The sequence below is a fragment of the Dipteris shenzhenensis genome, chromosome 3 (genome assembly GCF_047967505.1).
Source record: "Dipteris shenzhenensis isolate YYH24624 ecotype China chromosome 3, Dip_SZ_1.0, whole genome shotgun sequence".
Taxonomy (NCBI): Eukaryota; Viridiplantae; Streptophyta; class Polypodiopsida; order Gleicheniales; family Dipteridaceae; genus Dipteris; species Dipteris shenzhenensis.
In genome coordinates, this window is record NC_141598.1 from 27945744 (window position 1) to 27962517 (window position 16774).

The 16774-nt window shown below is 42.9% G+C and overlaps 1 protein-coding gene across 1 annotated transcript; it reads left to right on the forward strand.

Moving 5' to 3' along the window:
- The first annotated feature begins 1003 nt into the window (after window positions 1-1003).
- Window positions 1004-1744, forward strand: LOC147903602 (dirigent protein 20-like). Its single transcript, XM_087372941.1, has one exon. It carries the CDS (start codon window positions 1090-1092, stop codon window positions 1651-1653), a length of 564 nt encoding a protein of 187 aa, XP_087229067.1. The 5' UTR covers window positions 1004-1089; the 3' UTR covers window positions 1654-1744.
- The last annotated feature ends 15030 nt before the right edge of the window (window positions 1745-16774 follow it).

Sequence of the window (16774 nt, forward strand, 5' to 3'; positions counted from 1 at the left end):
CCATACTCGATGCTCCTTTCGCTACCATGTGGCAACATCTGCAATGATGGCCATAATTATATCATGGTAACAGAGCTAGCGGTTGGCCTACGGACTGTGGGCGTAACATGTGTATTGGCCCGACATTCAGTGATCTCTGACAGACGGCGGCGACTGTGTATGAAAGCCTTTGTGCACAATTCTCTGACAGCTGTTGCTCTATGTGTGCTTATAGAACAAGGCGGCTAAGTTAGGGAAAGTATTTGGCGTGGTTTTCAAGGCAGCTGACAAAGGGGTGATGGCCTGTGTAGTTTGCATGTGTTCTTGGCTTGTGAATGGCCATATTTTGAAGGGCTCTCGTATTCCATGTGTGTGATGGGATGACCTTGTGCAGGCCCTAAGGGGGTCAGATTTGAGGCATCTGGATACTTGCTTGGAAATAGGTGCCTTTGTGTGGCCCAAACCCCTCGAATGGCATAAAAAGAATTGTGTGGGTGACGTGTGGAGAATTGGGACCTTGGAATAATCTCATCTCATAAGCTATAATGGAAGATTGTAGTCCTTGAATATAAGGGAGGCCATGCGTGCCTAGGAGGCCATCGGTGCTCCTTTCGCTGCCATGTGGCATTATCTGCAGTGATGGCCAGAATTATTTCTCTTGTGAGTAATCAAGACTCACAAAATACATTGTGGAATGAAAGTAAACGAAGACTTTTGCATTCATATTGAAATCCTTTGCACATAGCAACATAATAAGAGCACATGTGTGCTTCGAAGATAGAGAACACAACGCTCGCGACGTAATAAGGGCAAGTCTTTTGAGTGCGACTGCTCTTTAGAATAAGGGGTAATTTGCCTGTATACGTTACGCGTACAAGGTTTTTCTTCGGTCAATTGACGTAGACATCTGAGTATGCGTAAATTAACCAACAACCTCCGTGGAAACTTTCGGAAACATTCACCCGCCTCTTTCTCTTTATAAAAGCAAGAAGAGGTTTTGGCCTCCTCACCCGAACTACATTAAGGCTTACCCAGTACCTCCATACATCGCTCCAGCCTCCCAGTACCCTTCTCATTCTCTGCAACTTGCTGCTTCCTATATTTGCACTTATGGCCAACTCCAGCATCGCCTTCTTCCTCGGGCTCACCCTCGCCCTTTCAGCCCTCCTCAGCCCGCCTCATCAACTGCTGGCCGCTGCCAAGACCGCCCACAAACCCCACTCCCTCGACTTCTACATGTACATAGCCGTGCAGAATAACACTTATCTCGACAACCCCGCCCCCTTCACTGCCATCCAGTCGGCCCAACCGGTCCAGGCCCAGAATTATTCCTTCGGGATCATTCATACCTTCGATAACCCCCTCACCTCCACTGCTTCTCTCAACTCCCCGCAATTGGGCCGCGTCCAGGGATGGTATGGGGACGCTGGCAAGGAGATCCTAACCCTTTTCCTCGTACAGACGTTCACCTTCGCCACCCCGCACTACAATGGCTCCCTTAGTCTAGTGGGCGTAGATGTTGCCACGGATGCTGTCAAGTATGCTCCCATCGTGGGTGGCACCGGGGACTTCGCCTACGCCCGTGGAGTGGCGAAACAAACACTCGTCTCTACTGCGACAATCGACAGCCAAACTGTCTCTTGGTTCCATTTTTTTATTGAATTGAAATACTAGGCAATTGTCATCTGCGGCCACCTATCAGTCTTGGCATGGCGTCTACAAACGCGATCCCGCCGAGGGTATTCGATATTCTTTGATCAGCGAGTCCAACACTTGCAAGTATTTTTTTGTGGAATTTTGGAAAAATAAAAGATTCTATTAAACAAGTACCAATAAATCTGACTACTGACCGAACGTGGCGAATCGATTCGATCTCTTGATACAACGACTTCACCACGTTTTTGCTTATCAATCGTAGCTCTCAAATCTCCCTTGAATCCCTTATATTTCAAAAGCTGCAACGCACGCAGGGAGGTCGCCTCTTTCAAGATATAAAATCAAGTGTAAAGCAGAACCTACTGCCGTGCAGGTGTTCTTCATATTTTATTAATTACGCTCACACCAATATAGTCCAAGCCAATAGATATTGTGAGTTCGGAAAAAGCCCTTCGATTTATGTGTGCTTTAAAAAACAGAAGACCAAATCGAACAGATTTAATTATGCTGGCATCCAAGTTCAAGGAAACACCAAGAAAGCATTCTCCTCTGTTCAAAACGTCCAATTTGGAGTTAAAAACTTCATTTTCCAAAGGGTAGTATTGGTAGATGTAAGCTAGCCCTCGTCTGCCCTTCCTACTTGTTCTACCTTCTTAGGTCTTATCTTCACGACAACAAATTATTCGGTTAATACTGTCCACGGAGATCTTTGGATAGAGGACACAATAATTCAACGTAGCCTTAGCGAGCTGGTAGAAACACACTTGCAAAACGTCGAATTTTAGGAAGCGTGCAGTAGTACCAGTCAACCATCTGAGGGAACGAAAGTAATGCTAGAAGATGTGTGAGAGTCTAAGAGACAAAGATCAAAAAGTGTTGGCCGCCTGATGATAATGCTAGGACGCTTTGGTTTGTCCGTAGCGGGTGGTACGGGCCCCACTACGCCGGAGACGAATTTCCAGTGTCGGAGGTGCATGAAACGCAGAGGTTTCACATATGTGCAATGTGCACAAGCCTAGAAGAGAACTGCAGCCCATTCATGTAATGCTTTATAGAATATTCAGCCCGAAAGGAGGAGTGCTCTATCAAGTCGCCCAAAACCTAGCATTTTAGTGACAGATTAAACCCAACGACCTTGGCAACTCTAGTATGTCTAATGTTACGCCACTCTCTATCAAGTGGTTCTGGAAGAGGAGAAGTCACCCAAAACCCAGCATTTTAGTGACGGATTCAACCCAAGGACCTTAGCAACGTTAGTATGTCTAATGTTACTATGATCACAAGTCCAAAACAAATGTTCCGATGTTTCAAGCCACGTGTGACATCCGCAACAAAGACCATCTAATGGCCTCCTGTGCCTAGGTCTTTCACCAGTCAGAGCTCCAACAAAAACTTAACTAGTCCATCATCGAGAGGAGTAAGAATAGATTCAGAAGCAATGCAATTTGGTGACATAGAACCCAATTTCCCTTATTCAACAAAATGAATGTTGATGCGAGGAGTAATTTCTCTATAGAATTTCTAGCCTAGGCAAAAAACAACCCAGTCTTTCTATCTATTATGATCAAGCGAGATACATGGCCAATAAATAGCCAAAAGCACCTTTGTGTGGCATTCCACTGTTTCTTCAGGCCCAAGGGAAGGCCTATAAGAAAGACTCATTAGGTTTTCCGGCCTATAAGAAAGACCCATTAGGTTTTCCCAACCTCCAAGGTAGAGAAGACCTAAGATCCACCATTTCATGTGCCTAATCTCAACCATATCATGGGATATGCATCATGTCTAGATAATATTCACAAACTTTTAGTGAATTACCAGCCAGCCTACATTGGCCATCTTAATTAAGTATAGTTCCTAGGATTCTCTAAGACACAGGCTATCAATGAAGGTTGTAGAAAAAATGTATGGCCATTTTACCCTTACTAAATTGCATTGGTATTTTAATCACCTCAGTAAACACAGAGCTATGATATAAGATGGCATTAACAAAGAAACATTGGCTAAATTCTAAAATGATGTGGAAAGCAAGATCTTGGATTTCTACAACCAATTCTAGAAAGGAGGCATCATGCGTAATTCTTGGGCTCAGGGTAGAATAGTTTTGCTACATAGGCAAGACTCTTTTCTATAAAATAAGTATTGTCGATCGATTTGTTTATGTGACTGATATATACAATAATATTGACCATGTCCCTTCAGTGGGGGAAATTATGAGAGTGAGGATTATGCCATGGTTTTGTTGGGTGTTGAATGAAGTAGCCTGGGACTTCATCCACATTATGCTACAATATCTCAAATTCTAGACAAAATGGGGCAACATAATCTCCTTCTTAGGAGAGGGCAATGGAATTGAATTTTTGGATGGTCTTTTTGCACTGATACCCATTTTTAGGGGCATTAGACAAGGATCTCCTCTAAGCTACTACTTTTTGCAAAGCTAAGCCTACTAACTTTTGCAGCGGCAACTCATCCATTGTTATGCAAATTAAAGTCTCTTAGGAATTATAGGTGTATTGAAGTCCTTGAGTTACCTTCACGATATCAATCTTTAGGCTAGGCATTTAATGACATGCTCATGGCTCTAAAAGCTCACCAAAAACATGGAATATGCTATACGATTACTAGATATTTTCTCTATTGCTACAGCTGTGCAATATAAACTAAGTATAAACTGGGAGAAAACCCAGATTCTATCATTGAAAGGTAACTCAATGAAACACTCCTCTTGGAGCAATAGATGCAAAAGATGTTGGAAAGGTAAGTAGATACCTAGGATATCTAATAGGTCACTCCTATCATGTATCCTTTCACATGGATCTTGGAGAAAATGTGATAAAAGCTATTGGGTTGGAAGCATATTCATTGTCCTTTACATGTAAGGCTAAAGGTTTTCCAAGGAATGTTTGAGTCATAATTCTATTTTATTTACCTTGGCTCACATGGAAGAGAACGCATTCAAAGAAACTTGAATCTGGCTTTAATTTAGTCTTTTTGGTTTGGTGATCCTTATGGGAAGTGCAATGCCAGCATAAGTTGGAGAATTATATATCTTACTTAAGATAGAGGTAGGTTAGAGTTTTTTATCTTTCGAATCATCTTATAGCTTGAAGATTTGATATGCTTAGTCATTGCTAGGAATGTCATCATCCATGATTACATATTCTTGAAGCTCTCTTGTTGTAGAACTGGGAAGTATTTGAATACTTGATTGATAACCTTGTTCTCTCTATGACTATTACCAAAGTCAAGTTGGTTGGTCTACCAGGCACTATAATCATGTATTGGGAGTTCCTTGTTCGGTCGAGGATTTTTCAATGCAACCATTGATTCAATTGGTGGTGCATGTACAACTACTACTCTCTTTCTTTAATCAGTTGGACCTTGGCAAGGCTCCAAGCTTCTTACACCAATTGATTAAGGAGTCTAGACGGAGCCAAAATTTCATATCTATGACTCCAATGAGTAATCCTGTGGGGGTTAAAGGTCACTGTGCCTTTACCCCGGTTATGTACAATACTCAAACACATATATAAATGAATGAAAAAGAAGATTAGGGTGGTTCTGCACCCACCAAAACTTGTGGCTTTCTGTCTCTCTCTCTCTCTCTCTCTCTCTCTCTCCCTCTTCCGTTCTTGCTTCCGTTGAGAGCACTAGTCTCAACTGGTATCAGAGCCCGGGTGATCTAGCTGAGCGTGCGTGAATGGTTGAAGCTCAGCAGCTCTGTGGGAGGAAGGAGAAGCTTTGTGGGCGACTTTACTTGCATCCAAGTATGCAGAGACCTTAGAGGAACCTTTGGAAAAGTCACTTTGGTTTTGCGAAGTGGTTTTGAGAGCCTGTTAAGTGTTTTCAAAGAAAAAGTCGTTTTTTGAGGTTTTCCCTGTTCCGTTCGATGACAGAGACTCCATATTGACTTGTAGAGGCAACTATTGCTTGCTTTTGGTGTCCACTTCACTTCAAGAGCTTGGAAACACCTTCATTCTTGAATCTGGGATCATTTCATTAGAATTCTGACTCACTGTGTCAGTTTCTGCTTTTTTTGCCCGGGTGTTGGAACTCAAGTTTGGAGCAACCATTTGTAGATCTGTCAGTTCCGGTGGACTCAGGAGGTCCTGAAACTTCTATGTTGCTCATCATTCGCACTCCGGTGGAGTTTACAAATAGCTCTGTTTCCAAAAACGTTTTTCAATCCGAGTGTTGGACCCAGTGATTGAGACCACGGTTTCCAAAACCATCTGTCCCATTACATTTCGGACGCCCAAAAACCCCTACCTGTTAGTTCTTGCGCAATTCGGTGGAGGATTTTCAGAGTTATAGATCTCTGTGTATTCGATTTCGTCTCTCTGTTATGCATTTTTCATTCTAAGGTTTTGAAACCTTAGATTTATGCCACATGGCAATGGATAAGTGTTGACTCCCATTTCTCACTCATCGGTTGGGATTTTGGAGTTCTGGTAGAAGAGAGATATTTGCAGATTTTCTTGTTGATTCCGATTATGCAATGGCGCCCATGTTTTGAGGCATCTCAGGTTCTATTTTCAGTAGTGGTCATTACCGTGGGACTATGATTTCTTGAGCATACCTTATGCAGATCACTCTCGTTGCAGTTTGAGCAGTGTGCGCTATGCGTCTATATACACAACAAGACAAAGCACCCACAGACACGCACACAGACGCGTTTATTGAACTAAAAAAAAACTTACGGGTGCGTCTATTTGTGCATCTATAGACCCACATCTAACAACGCATGTATATACCAGATGGACGCGTGTATAGACGCGCATCTAGATGCATAAATAGATGCTCTGCTAAAAAATTGAAAAAATAAATAGACGCATCGTTAAATGCGTGTATAGATGCGTTTATAAATGATCTTATAGACGCATTTGTAGACACACAAATAAACGCTTCTCGAACAAATAGACATGTATATAGATGCGTTTATAGACACAATGATAGACGCGCTACATGATTTTTCTATTATTATTTACAAAATGCTATGTATGTTGTGTATGCTATATACTCGGGGGGGTCACTCATCATATGTAACCCTATCACGTGAGTTCAAAAGAAGGATATTTTTTATTCCTAAAATTTACAGAAATAAATATACATAAGGGACTATTTAAAATAGTTTTGGAAAAAATTTACACATTTGTATAGAAAAGGGGTACATTTTATTAATGAAAAAATTTACAGATAAGGGATTTTAAATATAGGCCTTGAACGCACATGATATAGAGGGTTTATACATAGTGACCCCCCCGAGGCTATATAGTTACAAGAATCCCATTTCCACATTGTGTAATTCAATTCTTACAGCCAACTGCATTTTAATTACAATTCCAAATAAAACATTACAACTCCAAAACACAATAAAATTAAAAGCTTAAAAAGTGCTTGTATGTATATATAGCACGAAGGTAAGCCACGTCATGTGGCTTCAAGTACAAAAAATAAGAGGAGTGTATATACAAGAGGCACGAAGCCAAGCCACTGGCTTTAAGTACAAAAAAGAGTAGCTAGCACTACTTCTATGACTAATCCTCGCTCCCTTCCATGCTCCCTTCTGCGCTCCCTTCTGTGCTCCCTTCTCCACCTCCTTCCTCGTCTTCTTCGTCTTCTTGTGTAGGGACCTCTAAACAAGGGACAACATATATCAATGTATGAAAAATCAAATCTTTACTTATAATATTGACATTATTTAATTACTTTCAAATACCTCATGGCCCCTCCAGTAGCATGGATATACTGCTCCTCAGTAATCAACCCGTCATGATAGAAGTGCTTCCATGTATCTCCTCTACGATGGTGGCGGTGGTAGGCTATCTCGACAGGAGTAGGGTATCCGCCCATGATATCAAGCTGCAAGACGACACAATTTGCGGAGGATTTAGTACAAAGAAACAACCTCCTAATAAACTACATAAGCAATATAATTTGAGATCGATACTTACAAATTGGGCCTCCCATGATTTAACACCCCCTGCTCCAAAATGCACGCTTCCATATTGCTCCATCTGGATCCTTCGTGCCTCCATGTGCTACAGACTAGGGTCCTCCCTCGCTGACTTCATTGCTTTCTTCCACTCATGCTTGTGAGCAGTGTGGGGCGAGCCCCTTGGTGGTTGACCTCCCTCGAGCCTGGCACGCTCCGCTAGTGCCTGCCTCTTAAGCTAAGATCTTTTATTGCCAAGTATCGTAACAATTTTTGACTTGGCCCATTTATCTGTGAACTGACGATTGGGGGGGTTAGGATACCTAGAGCAAACAGCATCGAGGGTCTCATCAGCCAATCTCTTTGGCTAGTCTTTGTAGTGGATAAAGCAATCTCTGTAATTGTTAGCAATTATAGAACACATGAAGGCCATGATGTCCTTCCCCTGTGCATCCGTCAAGATGCCTCATGTCTGAGTGATGTCATAGAATATCGTACCATCACCCGGAGGCATGTCTAAATCATCTGAATCATCATCGTCCCCACCACCACCCCTCCCAAAGTACTATGCCATGCATCCCCCACCGCTCCCCCTGCTACTACGCCTGCTACCGTGTCGTGTCGAGCTAGTACGCTGGCCACTCGTAGCTGGAGACGGCATGGGACTATGTGGACGTAGTTGGAGAACTGAGTCTCGACTGCATAGGAGTACGCTGACGGCTCTGCGAGACAGGAGGACCTCCTGACGGCATGGGGGAAGGGGCATAAGATAGCATGGCGGAAGGGGCATAAGACAGCATGGGGGGAGGTGCATAAGATGGCATGGGAGATGGGCCTGCGCTGTGTAGCCGGATGCGCTGTGCTGACTCCGTTGGGGTAATCTCAGCTGGTGTGGGGTGGTTTGGAGTCTGTAGTGCCGACTCCTGGGGGGTGTTTAGAGTACCCATCATATACCCGTATAACTCCGCAGGACTAGGAGGGTGTCCTAAAAGGTTACATAAGTCCCTAAAAATAGACTCCCGGAGATTAGGTGAGCCTGAAGAGCTTCCTGGCCACATGATGAACTGGAAAAAAGAAAAAAAGACGATTATTGATGAGCTGAGAAGAAAGGGGAAGTGAAGAAAAGATTACTGTTAGAGTGTGTCTATAGACGGGTCTGAGAAGCACGTCTATTTTTGCGTATATAACAGCGCATCTATAGATGCGGCTGTCTGTGTCTGCAAACAAGCTAGACGTGCGTCTGGACCCCAGGGGATTCACTCTTCATGAAAGAGGGGGGTCACCTGCGTGCATGAACTTCAAGAAAACCCCCTATTTAAGATCCATGTAGGATGATAAAACACCCCTATTTAAGCTTATAAGATACCACCAAAATTCTATTATGTCCCCCCTTTCCTTAAATCTACGTTCTTTCTCAAGCATTTAGATCACACAATAAGAAAATTTAGATTACTTTCCCTATGACTATTTAAAACCATACACAAAACCAAACTTGTCTGGACTAGTTATCCAAGGTAGCCTATACTATGTCCCCCCTCTTAAATATGGCATGGCCCCCCTAACTTAAATTCAATATTGGGAAAAAATAAAAGGCCCCCCACCCCTAATGTATAAGCTTATGCCTCATTAAAAAAAACCCCCCTATTGTACACTCACGTGATATCATAAGTTTCCTCTTGTGAATCCCCCGGGGTCTGGACATGCCTGTAGACGCAGTTTTAGACACGCTCCAACAGACGGACTTTTCTAAAAAGTAGAAAAGGACATGCGCGCGACACAAAAACGTAACACTGATACCAAAATCATGCGTCTCTTGGATACGAGAAAGTACAAATCCAAAGAGAGCAAACTTCCAAAAAACATCAACTGTAAAAAGACTTACCTTGGATAGAGGTATGGAAGGTTCTTCTCCTTTTTCAAAGTTGCTTCTCTTCCTTGTTCACCCTCTTCTCCTTTAAGCTTGGAAGTAAGTGTGGGTGCCTAAGTGTAAGCTTGAAAGTAAGTGTGGGTGCCTTCCTCTTAAGCGTCGAAACTGTGGATCTACTAATAGCAAAGCAAGCAAGCCGCGCAAAGTATAAGTAATGTGAAGAAAAGCAAAGCAAGCGCGCTTAAAGCAGATTTAAAAGCCGCATCTATAGGCGCATCTAATAGCACATCTATATAGGCATCTAAATACACAGAGCAGACACGGTTTTAGATGCGCACCACAGAATAGACAGATGCGGTTTCAGACGCACTTGTAGATGCACACCATAGAACAGACAGATGCGATTTTAGATGCGCCTTTAAACGTGTCACAGAGTTTAAAATTAAATATTTGAAGAAAAGCAAATTTTTTTGGGTGGTTTGTTTGTAGGATGTCTTCATCTTCAGCAAGTAGCTCCAGTGAGGATGAATCCCTCCGTATCCACCATCGCGAAATGTGGTTAGAGCAAAAAATCAAATGTATGTGTGATCGTTGTCGAGGAAACATGTATCATGCACACAGGATTACACTCAATCACATCTCAAAGTATGGAGAATGGGATGTGACCGTAAACATGGTAAGTGTTAAAGAGTTAAGTTGATTGAGATACCTATGGGTGTTCATATGTTTGAGTTATGATCCCATTTTAATTTGATACAGGATGCAGTGCCACACCCGCATATGTTGCCCTATGCTCGCCGTGAGGAGGCGAAGCGTTGGTGATATGAGGTGGGATCTTCAGGAGGGACCGTTACGGATGCATGGAGTGATGATGATAGTAGCCCTCCACCATTACCTCATGAAGCCATGGAGGAGGAGGTGTTTGATGATATGGTGCAAGATTTATATGTCCATAAAGGGAGGGATGATAGCATGGAGCATGATGGTCATTTTACTGCAGGATTTATATGTCCACTGTTTGAGGGGTGCACATTCTCTGTTCTACATGCCTCCCTTGAGTTACTAAACTTGCAAACCATCTATGGATGGAGCAATCTTGGGGGGGTCACTCATCATATGTAACCCTATCACGTGAGTTCAACAGAAGGATTTTTTTATTTCTAAAATTTACAGAAATAAATATACATAAGGGAATATTTAAAATAGTTTTGGAAAAAAATTACAGAGTTGTATAGAAAAGGGGTACATTTTATTAATGAAATTTTTTATAGATAAGGGACTTTAAATATAGGCCTTGAACGCACGTGATATAGAGGGTTTATACATAGTGACCCCCCCGAGGGAGCAATGCAAGTTTGAATGCATTACTCAAGTAAGCTTTAAAGTCTATTTTGCAAACATGGTGAATTATGCTAGTGGGTCAATTACTCGAATGCTTTTCCTCATTGATGGTCTTCACATGCAGGCTATTGTGTAAAATGCTTCCAAGGGAGAATAAATTACCAACCTCAAGAGATATGGCAAGGCAACATGTGACCTCTCTTGGAGGATTATATTACAAGCGCATCCATGCCTGCGTCTATGATTGCGTTTTGTTTCATGGACTACATAAGGATGCAAGAGAGTGCCCTACTTGTGGAGAGGCAAGATATAGAGCAGATCTCAAAACTTTGGACGTGCCTCGTAAGGTTCTGCGACATAACCCATAATCCCTCGCATCCAACATATGTTCAAGTGCAAATCCATTGCAGAGCTCATGTCATGGCATTCCTCCCATCGATCAACTGATGGCAAGTGGAGAACTCCCGTAGACTCTCCTGCGTGGAAGCATATTGAAGACACATGGCCAAGCTTCAAGGAAGAACCTAGGAGCTTGAGACTTGGATGGGGTATGGACGGTGTGAACCCATTTGTTCTCAAAAGCACCGCTTACAGTGTATGGCCAGTGATATTGGTGAATTATAATCTTCCACCCTCTATGGCTATCAAGAAAGGACATGTTATGCTGTCCCTTCTAATTCCAGGGAAACATAAAGTCAAAAATCCGGATGTTTATTTGGAGTCTTTAATTGACGAGCTAGAGATAATTTGGAGAGGTATCGAGGTGCATGATGTGAGCAGGCCTCCCTCGTCACGAGACTTCAACTGCAAAGCAGTCTTGATGTGGATGATGCATGACTTCCCAAGCTATGACGAGTGTTCAAGTAAGCATTGCACTTCTAATTATGAATAGGCAAAGGATGTGGCACCCTAAACCCACCTTCAACTCTTAATTGCGTCTATTGTTCAGGTCTCACTACATCGGGTTAACATGCATGTCCTGTTTGTGGTCCTTTGCTAGTTGCCTCACGGGCAAACGCATTGAATAAGGTCATCTATGAGAATCACCATCGATTTCTCCCACCTGATCATCCTAGATATCTTGCCCCTTGGAATGAAGTCCTCCCACAATCACTCACCGCGGGAGATTGGATGAGAATTTGGGACGGTTCCACGACGACTCCACCACTTGGCATGAGCCGGTAAGGGTTTGTAACTATTGTGTGCTATATTGGCTGGAAATAAAGATTGCCTGCTAACACTTTATTTTGTTTAGATACTCCATCTTTTATCGTTTACCATATTGGTCCCACCTCAATATCAATCACCTACTTAATCCCATGCATATCTTCAAGAATGTGGCATCTACCATTTGGGAGCATTTGAATGGGACACGAGATTCCGTAGGCATAAGGGAGGATCTACGTACCATAGGGAGGATGCGTGAAGCTTGGCCACAAGAGAGACCAAATGGGCGTGTTTTTTTACCTCATGCACCGTGGAGGTTATCAAAGCTAGAGATGGCGGCGGTGAAGTGCGCTATTACTACAATTTGTACTCCCATTGGATGCATGAGGTGTTTGAAGGGAGCCTTTACAAAGAGCAAGAAAACAGGTGTAGAGCAATTATATGGCTTGAAATCTCATGATTGGCACAAGATGCTTCAAGTAAGTATTTTATGTGCATAATATCTTTTTCCTTTCAAATTTGTGAGTGAATAATTATAAGCAACTAATCAACCACCTCCTCGTGGGTTCAGTTCATACTACCTACTAGCATTTCACGTAGTGCATCAAAGGACGTGAAAGATTGTATTTACAAGATGGGCGAGCTTGTGAGGTACTTTACATGATACAAAATATGATGCGTATCAATGCTCCATGCAAGGCATTCATATTGCTAATATGGTGTACTTTTTCATTTCTAGCTGTATGTGTATGTGAGCTCAAAGGAAATAGATACCACCACGCTTGAGAATGCTCGAATTATGTCAGTGGAGGTGGTTTGTTTAGTGGAGGAGACATTTCCATGTTCTATTCTCACAAGCCAACTACATCTTATAGTGCATTTGGTGGATGAGATTGCTATATGCAGTACTTTACATGCACGATGGTTGTTCTTCCTCGAGCGCTTCATGAAGACCTTGAAGGGCTTCGTGAGACAAAATGCAAGACCCGAAGGTAGCATGGCCGAGGGTTGGTTGGTACAAGAGTCACTTGTATATATTTTTGAGTTTCTTGTTGATGTGGATAGCTCTCTCCCACGACTATGGAGAGATGATGAAGACCTAAGGATGACCTCTATTGTGCCTCAAGGGAAAGGACGCAACAAAGTAATAGACATGGAGTTGCATAATAGTATCAACCTCTATTGCGAGCTTAATAGTGATGTGATGAAAAGATGGGTGACAAGATACGAGGATGCAAACTTTCAAAGGATATTCATGTGGATTGGCTACTTGATGAAATGGAGAAAGCAGAGAAAGACGAGGGGATGCATATCACAATGGAAGAATGGGATTTTGCTAGGGGATTCATGAGCAAGGTCGGTATATAGAATGTTATGCATAAGTTAGGAGCTTTCAATAATTTAGATTGCTTATTTAATTGACTTTTTCTTGGTGCAGTGCACTATTTTCAATGCTATATGGTGTGAGGGCAAGCATTTTCGAACACAACGGATTGATGAGGCTATGATGTGCAAGGATCAACGCAAGTGGGAGCATGCTATGCAATCAGAGATGAGTTCACTTATGAAGAATAAGACTTGGGACTTGGTTTCTTTACCACATGGAAAGAAAGCATTGCCATGTAAATGGGTCTGCACGATAAAGGTCACAAGTGATCATGTGCCTAGCTACAAGGCCCATTTGGTCGCTAAAGGGTTCAAGCAAGAGAAGGGTGTGGACTTTGATGAGATATTCTCTCTAGTTGTGAAGATGACCACACTTAGATGCATGCTTGGACTAGTGGTAGCAGAGGATATGGAGCTTATGCAGATGGATGTCAAGACAGCTTTCTTGCATGGGGATCTGCATGAGGAAATTTACATGGTGCAGCCTGAAGGCTTTGAAGAAAAGGGCAAAGAGCATTTAGTTTGCAAGCTGAAGAAGAGTCTCTATGGTCTTAAGTAAAGGCCAAGTTGCATGAGGCCTTTGATATGAAGGATTTAGGACTTGCAGGTCATATTCTTGGTATGCGCATCACGCATGATTGGAGTAGGAAACTCCTTTGGCTTTCACAGAAGGAGTATGTTACAAAATTATTGCAACGTTTCAATATGGAGGGGGGGAAGGTAGTGAGTACTCCATTGCCTCCATATGTGAAACTGAGTCATATAGATAGTCCCAAATTAGATGAGGAGAGGGCCGTGATGGCCAAGGTTCCTTATGCATCAGCAGTTGGGAGTCTTTATGCTATGATAGCTACTAGACCAGACATTGCATTTGCAGTGGGAGTTGTTAGCCGGTATATGGCTAATCCAGGAAAGAGGCATTGGGAGGCAGTTAAGTGCATCATGAGGTACATGAAGGGTACCAAGGAGATGTGCATCTGCTTTGGTAGAGGAGACATGTGTGTACTTGGGTATACAAATTCAGACTATGCAGGGCATGTGGATAGTAGGAGATCCACTTCTGGTTATGTGTTCACCTTTGCAAGTGGTGCAGTATCGTGGATGTCTCACGCACAGAAGTGCATTGCTTTGTTTACCACAAAGGCTGAGTATGTTGCAGCCACAGAGGGTTACAAGGAGGCTATATGGCTTAATCGGCTAGTGGGAGATTTGGGGATTCATACAGGTGTATCGACATTGCATAGTGATTCCATGAGTGCTATTCAGCTAGCACGGAATCTAGTCTTTCATGCAAAGACGAAACACATTGAGGTCAGGTACCATTTCATCAAGGAGATACTTGAGGACAAGCTCATAGAGCTTGTCAAGGTTCATACAGATGCTAACGCTATAGATATGCTGACGAAGAGTCTACCTAGTCAGTGGTTTGAGTATTGTCGTGTATTGATGGGCATTGGATAGTATGCTCAGTGGTTGTTCTCCCTTAAAGGCACATTGTCCTTTAAGTGGGAGGTTGTGGGGGCTAAAGGTCACTGTGCCTTTACCTCGGTTATGTACAATACTCAAACACATATATAAATGAATGAAAAAAAGAAGATTAGGGTGTTCTGCACCCACCAAAACTTGTGTGGCTCTCTGTTTCTCTCTCTCCCTCTTCCATTCTTGCTTCTATTGAGAGCACACTCTCAATATGGCTGTGCACATGGCTTTATTACGGTTGCATCAGATGTATGAAAGGGATCTCAAGGAGCCAGCAAGCTTCCTCAAGTAGTGCAACCTCCACAGCCGACCTTCTATTCTCACAAGCCTCCTATGTGCCTCCATGCACACTCTACAACATCTCCTCTGCAACCGGCTTCAGCAAAACAGAAAGCCTACCATGACCCTCTCTTGCAAGGCAGCCCCCATCAACGCCGGCTCCTAGCTGCTCACATACAACACCCACCAAACGGCCCCCCATGGCTTCAGTGAAACACAAAGAGCAGTGCCTTGCTACTCCAGCATCAAAGCTAACTAGCCCGCGACACAAATGGTAGATGGCATGAGATAAAAGCATGTCTCCATTGATGCTTTAATTTGGTCGACTATTTAAGACTCCTCCCTCTATCGCTCTCTTCTATCCATAAACTCAATTGCACATGGATTCCATCATTTCCTTTCATCATTAACTCTCCATCTACACTTTAATTTTGTTCACTATGTAAGGATCCCCTCTACTTTCTATCCATAGCAAATTCTCAAGGATACAATTCCATGAGTTTTAACAAACTAGACAAAGCAATTCCACACTTGTATCCAAGGCACTTCAATGAATATTCAACTTGACTATTCAATGAGCAGCTCCATCCAAAATTACATGTTTTGCTTCTACCTTCATTAGTGAAAGTAGGTTGATTTTCCTCTATCTATGCAGGCAAACAAAAGCAAGGCAAAGTAAAAAGATGGCAATGCCAAAAAGCTAGGCAATGTGGGGTAAAATGAGCAAAGGAGAATTGACTAAGGCAAAATAAGAAAGCAAAAAACAAATGAAGCAACAAGCAAAGTAAAGTAATGGAAAGCTAGAAAGCACGAGAGGGATGACATCGAGCTGGCATAAAAAGAATTAAGCCATAATGCGTGTGGATGACACATGAACAATTGGGAACTTGGAAAAATACCATAAGCTATAATGGAAGATTGTAGTCATTGGATATAAAAAGGGTTAGAGGCCCTTCCCACTATCCCAGCCGGATCTTTTTGGGTAGTGGGGAGGCATGTGTGGCTAGGAGGGGGGGGAGTGGGACCTCCCATACTCGATGCTCCTTTCGCTACCATGTGGCAACATCTGCAATGATGGCCATAATTATATCATGGTAACAGAGCTAGCGGTTGGCCTACGGACTGTGGGTGTAACATGTGTATTGGCCCGACATTCAGTGATCTCTGACAGACGGCGGCGACTGTGTATGAAAGCCTTTGTGCGCAATTCTCTGACAGCTGTTGCTCTATGTGTGCTTATAGAACAAGGCGGCTAAGTTAGGGAAAGTATTTGGCATGGTTTTCAAGGCAGCTAACAAAGGGGTGATGGCCTGTGTAGTTTGCATGTGTTCTTGGCTTGTGAATGGCCATATTTTGAAGGGCTCTCGTATTCCATGTGTGTGATGGGATGACCTTGTGCAGGCCCTAAGGGGGTCAGATTTGAGGCATCTTGGATACTTACTTGGAAATAGGTGCCTTTGTGTGGCCCAAACCCCTCGAATGGCATAAAAAGAATTGTGTGGGTGACGTGTGGAGAATTGGAACCTTGGAATAATCTCATAAGCTATAATGGAAGCTTGTAGTCCTTGAATATAAGGGAGGCCATGCGTGCCTAGGAGGCCATCGGTGCTCCTTTCGCTGCCATGTGGCATTATCTGCAGTGATGGCCAGAATTATTTCTCGTGTGAGTAATCAAGACTCACAAA

Coding starts and splice junctions, on each gene's coding strand:
- LOC147903602 (XM_087372941.1), top strand. CDS start 1,090: ATGGCCAACTCCAGCATCGCCTTCTTCCTCGGGCTCACCCTCGCCCTT.